Here is a 7,622-nt window from a genome sequence, read left to right as displayed (position 1 = left end):
TCTTTTATAAAATGGAGTGAATTACAGATGGCCACACATTCTTTGATACTGTTCTTAGCTAAAGGTGTGATCTATGTCTCTGCCACTTGTTCTTTAACTTGGTAGGATCTGTGACTCACCGATAGAACATAGCAGAAGTGATGCTGTGCCAATTCTTGTGCAGGAGCCTGGAAAGATTGGCAGCTTCTGCTTCCTGTCTTAGAATACTTGCTCTGAGAAGCCACAGCCATGCTATGAGGAAACCCGAGCTACCATATGGAAAGGCTGGGTAGAGAGGGAGATGCTGGGTAATACTAGCTGTCCCTACCATTACAGCTGAAATGCGGACATGTGAGTGAAGAAGCCATCTTGGATGTCTAGCCCAGATGAGGCTTTAGATGACTCCAGCCCCAGCTGCCATCTGACTGCAAAAATATAAGAGACCCCAAGTGAGAACTGACCAGCTGAGCACAGTCAGCTCACAGAATTGTGAGCCTTTAAGGTTTGGGATAGTTTTATTAAGCAGTTTTATTAAGATAATGCAACTGGAAGTAATGATTATATCTATCTCATAGGATTGTTATGAAGATAAAATGAGATCTTTGTATACTAAATTCCTAGTCCACAGCCTGGAATAAAACGAGCCTTCAATATATATCAATTCTCCTGCCCCTTTCCCTTCCTTTTTACTAGTCTTGTGAATTTCCAAGAAGGGGTAACTCTCAGTGTCATCATTTGAAGGCAGGGGGTGGTGGAGGTGGGCAATTTGTTAGAAGTTTGTGATTTGAAGAGCTACCCCCTTTTTTTTCTCCATCTTTCTTATTTCTTTTCTGTGTTCTTTAAAACACAGACAAATCATTTAGACCTAAAAAAAGAATACCAAATTCAGCCTTTGTGTTTAGACAGAAAAATCATAGGCTTGCTACAGCCTCTGGTAATCAAAATCAGAATCTAAAATGATTCAAAGCAAAATTCCCCTTGACGACTTTTGTCATCATGTGAGTTGTGTGTGTGTGTATGAAGCAGTCAAACAAAAATTTTAGACTACATAAGTATTTCACCATGTAAGCATGATAGAATTACAGGCTTTTTTGTGGGGTGGGGAAGGGGGTTAAAAAGTGCATAGATACCTGTAATTATAGTCTTGCTATGTTTGATTTTACAGAACATCAAAATTCAAGTTTGACTTAAACCATGTAGAAATACATGGTGCATATTGGAAGTGCTTTTTTCCTGCTCCTTATTCAAATGGCTGTATTTCATTCTTGTGATCTCCCGGGAAGTCAATCTTTTATTACTTTTATTGCTAAGGTTGTGTGTCTTGCTAATTATGTTGCCCATCCTAGAAAACTTGCTACTAAGGCAGTTTGAGATTATCTTTCTATTTCTGCCTTGAATTCTTGCAAACGCCTGAACTGTGAGGATTCATCTCAGTCTAAATTGGGTCAGCATCATAAATTCTGTTAAATACCTGGTAAATTAAATCAAGGTGGAAGGGGAAATCAAACTAGATGCCTACCTAACATGTGTGGATAAGGGTACTGGTTTATTTCACGTTTACATTTCAACCTTTAATATGGGTGTGGACGTAAAGCTACAGTGTTTGTTGTCATATGTTCCCAGGATAAAAGGCTCGGGAACACTCAGGGGCCCCCAAGGTTGGAGGGGGGGGTGTGTCAGCCTGCGTGGCTGGTGACATTTCACAGTCATTTCCAGCCACAGAATGTTGCTTGGATGGGGAGTTTAGCCTACCATTGAAGACATCTTTCCCTGATGAGAATGTAAGCGGCTGGAACCTGGGATTTTATGAGTGTAAGCACCTATTTTCCTGGGCATTAAGTCACTTTACTAACCTTGCCATTCCTTACGACCAGAGATGAAACGCCGATCCTTTCTGGTTTCTGCTTTGCAAGGTAGTCGGTAGTCAGAGACAGCTGGGGTAACTGTTTCTTTCCGTTTCACAGCTCTTGGAGGAGGTGTGACTGACTATGTGAGGCGCTGGAAAGCTTGTTCTATAATTACTTCTTGGTTTGCCTCTGGGTGTGCTGTACATGTACCCAAACGTGTGTTCACGTGAGCTTGTTGGAGGGTGAGTGATCCGCCACGCTGTCGACAGGAGCCAGAAAATGTGGATCTAGAGACAAATGGGTGACATTATTTTGCCCCAAAGTCAAAAGTCACATTTTAGGGGAGTGGTTGTGGAGTCTTTGTTACTTATTAACATTGTAGCCAAATCTGTGATCCGGGATGCCACCCCAGATGCACTCGAGTCAGTGCAATCACACCCCAAATTAATGAGACAGGCTGGAGGCGAGGCAGCAGAACTGGGACTCCAGACCCGGCGGCTCACACTCCGGAGGCCTCCGCCTCCCCTGCGCAGGTTCCCTCAGGGTGGGAGGGTTGGGGCCGAGAGGTCAGTTGGCTGCAGGGACTCGGCAGGTAGGTAGGCACTCGGCAGGTAGGCAGGCAGGCAAGCGTACCCCATAGGCGTCTCCAGGCTGAGCCCGGCTTCCCAGAACCCGAGGTGTCCCCAGTCCTCAGCCACAGCATCTGCCCCGTGCCGGCGCAGCGGGACCGGCGCCAGTTCTCGGTGCAGCCCTCCTCGGCGCCCGCCATTGGCTGAGCTATTGATTCAGACCCACATGTCGGCCCCCTAGGGCCCGCCGCCCCACTGCACTCGCGTCTCACGGGGCCCAGCACTCGCTCCCGGCGCCCCCAGGGGCGCTGCGCGCGCGGCGCGGCGCCGGGGGCGGGGCCTCGCGCAGGGCGCCCTGGGATTGGCCTCGGGAGGCAGGGGGCGGGGCCGACCCCAGAGAAAACAGCGCGCGCGCAGCCCGGGTGCAGTTCCAGCCCGGAGTCCGAGTCCGCTGCGAACTTACGTTGTGCCCACTCCGGTTCCTTTTTTTGTTGTATTTTTCTTACTACCGCGGAGCCCCTCGACCGGGTCCTGCCGCCCGCTCCCGCGCAGCGCGAGCCTCCTTCCGCTCAACAGCTCCTGCCCCGCGCGGTGCTGCCTCGGCCGGAGCGGCGATGCGCCTCATTCAGAACATGTGCACCATAGCCGAGTACCCTGCTCCCGGCAGCGCCGCCGCCGCCGCTGCGGATTACTGCTTGGGGGCGGCGGGCCGCCGCCTGGTCAAGATCGCCGTGGTGGGGGCGAGCGGCGTGGGCAAGACTGGTGAGTCCTCGCACCCGGGCGAGAACCCCCTTATCTCCAGGGCTGAACGTGGGCGGCCCCCACTGGGAATCGCTGATCAACGAGGAGTGGGGAGAGAGATGGGAGCTGTAGCTGGACTGCCCACTGCCTCCTATTAATTCGCTGACCCTGCGGAGGGACTTTAGCCAGCATCGCTTGCAACCCTCTCCTTCAACAGATGAGGGAAACTGGGATCCAGAATGGCCAGGCGACCTTCTCGGCACCACCGACACAACTGGCATTAAAACTTTGGGGTTCTTGAACTTCTGGCAGTGCCTGACACAGAAAGGAGACTTAGTGAACGTAACCCCTTCTGGGGGTCTTTAAGGTTAGGAAAGACATCTATCTGCTGGAAGGCTTTAGGTGTGGCTCAATGACCCTTCCAGCTGGACAGAGCCATAATTCACCATGCCTTCCAGCCCCTTCTCCGTCTGTTTGGAAAGAAGGGTCAAGGAGCTAGCGGGTGGGAATTTCACTAGGTGGCCGGCTGGCTTTCTCTAGGAGAGTTGTTTTCCAGGCTGGGGGTGGGGTGGAGACTAATCAAACTTCTAGTGCCAGGTTTAAGCCTCTTTCCTTTCTCTTTTCTGACCTTCAGCTCTGGTGGTCCGATTCCTCACCAAACGATTCATTGGTGACTATGAAAGAAATGCAGGTGAGGAAATACATTTGAGGAAAATGCCATCAGCTTGCACCAGTACTGCTGTTCCCATTTTTCAATGTCTCCCAGGCAGGTTCCTTCACAGTGACAGTCAGTATCAGAATCTTGGCATCTCCAACTTTGTATACTACCCCCCATGTTTTCCCATTCCCGCAACTGCCATCTGGCCTCATTCCATTCCAAGCCCATTCATCATTTTATCAAGTGCCTGAAAGTATTCCCCTTGGTATGTTTTAACTATAGGGACCCCAGCTGGAAGCACCCTTTGTACTCAAGAGCCTCTCCCTTCAAAACACTCCTGCGAAAGTCATAAAAAAAAAAAAAAAAAAAAAGCGCCAGCTCCTTCCCCCACCCCTTTCCCTCTCTGCTGGCTGCCTTTCAGAGGTGACCTTTTAAAGCAAAGGCCAAAGGAGGGCAGTTGTAAACCTAAAGTTCTCTTCTTAACAAAGAAAAATAACCAGGTGATAGAATTTTAGGAGAGTTCTTGAATAAATGAGACACTATTTCAATCCCTATGATTAAGACTAGCCACTGGGGAGGCTTAAAGGCTTTCAGCCTATGTTCTGTTAACAAATTGTTTCATTCCTTAGACCATACGAAGTACCTATAGGGGTTTATTTGAAATGCACTATTTAAACCATCCCAAGATAAGGCATGGCAGCCTCCTGCTTTGATGTAAAGTTGGCTATGGTTATATCACATTTTTATTTCAATTGGTAATGTTGGCTGTGCATTTACTAACAATATTTGCCTACCAAACCGTTATATCTAATAGCTAAAGTATAAAGTTATGTCAAAGAGTGATAAAGTACTAAAAACAAATCTCATACAAGCCAAGCAATAAAAGTTGCTTCAAGGAAAGACTCTAAATATGGAAGTTCCATTTAAAATGAGATAATGTTTCCAAAAACTTGCGAATTTTGCCCTGGTTTTTAATAAATCCACTAATATAGGGTTAAAATTACAGTTGCTTTAGAAAATCTGAATTAAGCCCATTAACTAGGATATTTTTATGCATTGGTTCAAGTTATATTTTCTAAATTAAAAAAAGTCCCACAATGTTTTAAAAGTTGTTCAAGAAGGATGAACATAATCTTTTTTTTTCCTTCACAGGTAATCTTTATACTAGACAAGTCCAAATAGAAGGTGAAACCCTGGCTATTCAGGTTCAAGACACTCCAGGTATTCAGGTGAGAAGCTCTGAGATGTGTGACTAGGTCGGTGGGGAGTTCGCTTGGCTATAGAATTGTTCAGTTGTTCTCAAAGTACCTCATGCTAAAGGAGGAGAGGAATTTGGGGAGTCAAGTCAAGGATTTTACATGTTGTTTGACTCCTCAATAGTATCTGGCTGTTGGTCAGTTTTAGCCTGGCTTAATTTGGGAGATTTGGCTGAGGGGCAGAAATCTTCTCTTAGGAGGATTCTGCAGAAAAGACCAAATCAAACGTACTTGGAACTGGCAAAGTTTCCTTGCTATAGTTAAAAGGTCAGTTTTTACATTTGTGTTTTTGGCATTAAAAAGCAAACATTTAGGTATAGTCTCCAAATACTTGGAATCAATTTTTATTGTGGAAAGTTACTCTATAGACAAAAGAGCCATGCTAATGTGTGTGTATTGGTTTTTTTTTCCCCCCTCTTGAACTGGGCAGTTATCCAGGTTTAAATGCTTCCAGCTCCTATCTTTACTTCCCCAGACTTACTGTCTAGCCAGTTAATTTCCCATTTTATGCAACTACAAAGTCTCTCTGCATGGAGTTCTCTGCAGGTCAATTTTCCACTTGAGTGTGGTGAGCTGCACTGTTATTTATTCCAGCTCTGTGCAGCTGGATCAACATATTGTCAAGAAAGCTGAAGTGTGTGGGGATATAACTTGTTTATGGCCTGCGACCTGGCATTCCTGTCAAGGGCTCTTTTGAATTCTCTGTGCAGCCAAGCCAGGCCTCTTTTCGGCAATCACAATTCACCTTGCCATCACCTGTCTCTTTCAGGTCCACGAGAATGGCTTGAGCTGCAATGAACAGCTAAATAGGTGCATTCGCTGGGCAGATGCTGTGGTGATTGTTTTCTCTATCACCGACTACAAGAGCTATGAACTCATTGGCCAGCTCCACCAGCACGTCCAGCAGCTACACCTGGGCAGTCGGCTGCCCGTGGTGCTTGTGGCCAACAAAGCTGACCTGTTGCACATCAAGCAGGTGGACCCTCAGCTCGGACTGCAGCTGGCCAGCATGCTGGGCTGTTCATTCTATGAAGTGTCTGTCAGTGAAAATTACAATGATGTCTACAATGCTTTCCACATCCTGTGCAAAGAAGTGAGTCACAAACAGCCACCCAGCAGCACACCAGAGAAGCGAAGAACCTCTCTTATCCCCAGACCCAAGTCACCCAACATGCAGGACCTGAAGAGGAGGTTCAAGCAAGCCCTTTCTGCCAAAGTGAGGACTGTCACCTCCGTCTGAAGCAGGGACACTTGAGGGGGTTTGGTCTTCCCAGGAGCAGAGCCTGAGGTCCTTCCAATGCAGGAACATTGAATGCTGGCAGTAATTCATGGTTCCAGAAAAGGTTGTAGCAGAGAGGCCAGGCGGGCCAATGGAACTGGTGCTGAAAAGGAAGAGTTGTTCTGAGCAGGGGACAGAACTGATGAGGCTTGAATGAACCCACCTAGCTGCTCTCTGAATATGTGACATGTATGCTAATTCTTTTCCTATGGAGTGGGAAGGGGACATAATTGCTTTGGATTTTTTTAACTACCTTGTTAAATGACAGTTGTAGTTTCACCAGATATATTGGATTTACAGTGGGAATGAAAGAACAGATTAAGTCTCATAGGCTTTCTGTTTTTTTCTTCTTTCTTTTCCTTCTCCCCTCACCCCCCCAAATAGAAGAATTGCTTTTCTCTTATGAGTAAGATTTGGAACACTATTCCTTGTAGAATGACTTTCTAACCTGAAAGATACCCAGATTCCTTTTCTAAAGAACAGAGAAGAAAATAATCCCCTCTCCCCCCCAAAAAGGGTGGAGCTTATGGGCCAAAGTGTTGGATATGCAGACATCTGTAAGCTTATACGGCCTGCAGGAAGGTTCTGCTTCCTCCTGACACAGCTGAGGCTGCTTAGCTGGGCCGGTGTTGAGTGGTTGAAAATTCAAATTCTTCAGTCCCAGACTTTTGAGTAATTGTGAGACTGTATAATTTTTTAAGAAATGTTGCATTGGGTACAGGAAAAAAAATGTGTCCATTGAATTTGGTGTGATTTGTGTAAATGGTTCATGGCAATGATGTTGGGTTGCTTCCCAGGCCTGGCTGAGTCATGGCTTAGATGCGAAAATGCTATCTTATAGCGGGTGAACAGATGCAGGGCCACCGCCAGATCCCCTACACAGACGCACTTTAAAAAGCCACTCATGCTTTGGCTTAAATTGTAATTAATTTATTTTATGTACAATAAATCTCATTTTAAAAGAGCAGACTTCTTACTTTGTCTTTATTGAAATGCTCACCTTTTGTCCTTCAGACAAAGTGTTACTCAGTGTCTTGTGCATGCGGAGTCGGGCATTGTGCCTTCCAGGGTTCTCTCCCAGGTGCCAGGACCGACCGAAGGTGTGTTCTGGTATCCTCTCTTCACAGGTGAGGAAACAGGCTTACAAACAAGTTAAGTGTCTTGTCAAAGACCAAGGCCTATGAGAGTTGTAAATTGTAATCTGCTGCTTTATATCCAAGAATAGCATATCTCCTATTCATTTCCTTTATGATCCTACAGACAAACTTAAGACAAATGTCTGGTGATATATTT

At 46.3% G+C, this 7,622-nt stretch overlaps 1 protein-coding gene and 1 long non-coding RNA gene across 2 annotated transcripts in view; one reads left to right on the top strand and one right to left on the bottom strand.

Annotated features, from left to right (window-relative positions):
- Window positions 1–2,388, bottom strand: part of LOC111741358 — a 36,149-nt gene extending 33,761 nt beyond the window's left edge. Inside the window, exon 1 of the long non-coding RNA XR_002780972.1 lies at window positions 1,833–2,388. This is a non-coding gene — a long non-coding RNA (uncharacterized LOC111741358). The remainder of the gene's footprint in view (window positions 1–1,832) is intronic.
- A 421-nt stretch (window positions 2,389–2,809) lies between these two features.
- Window positions 2,810–7,296, top strand: RASL11B (RAS like family 11 member B). The gene is made up of 4 exons (XM_011362649.2): window positions 2,810–3,157; window positions 3,771–3,827; window positions 4,947–5,023; window positions 5,820–7,296. The coding sequence occupies exons 1-4, from the start codon at window positions 3,010–3,012 to the stop codon at window positions 6,288–6,290; spliced, it is 753 nt and encodes a 250-aa protein (XP_011360951.1). The 5' UTR covers window positions 2,810–3,009; the 3' UTR covers window positions 6,291–7,296.
- Window positions 7,297–7,622: the final 326 nt, after the last annotated feature.

The sequence above is a fragment of the Pteropus vampyrus genome, unplaced genomic scaffold, assembly GCF_000151845.1.
Source record: "Pteropus vampyrus isolate Shadow unplaced genomic scaffold, Pvam_2.0 Scaffold77, whole genome shotgun sequence".
Classification (NCBI taxonomy): domain Eukaryota; kingdom Metazoa; phylum Chordata; class Mammalia; order Chiroptera; family Pteropodidae; genus Pteropus; species Pteropus vampyrus.
This window is presented reverse-complemented; position numbering and strand designations above follow the sequence as displayed.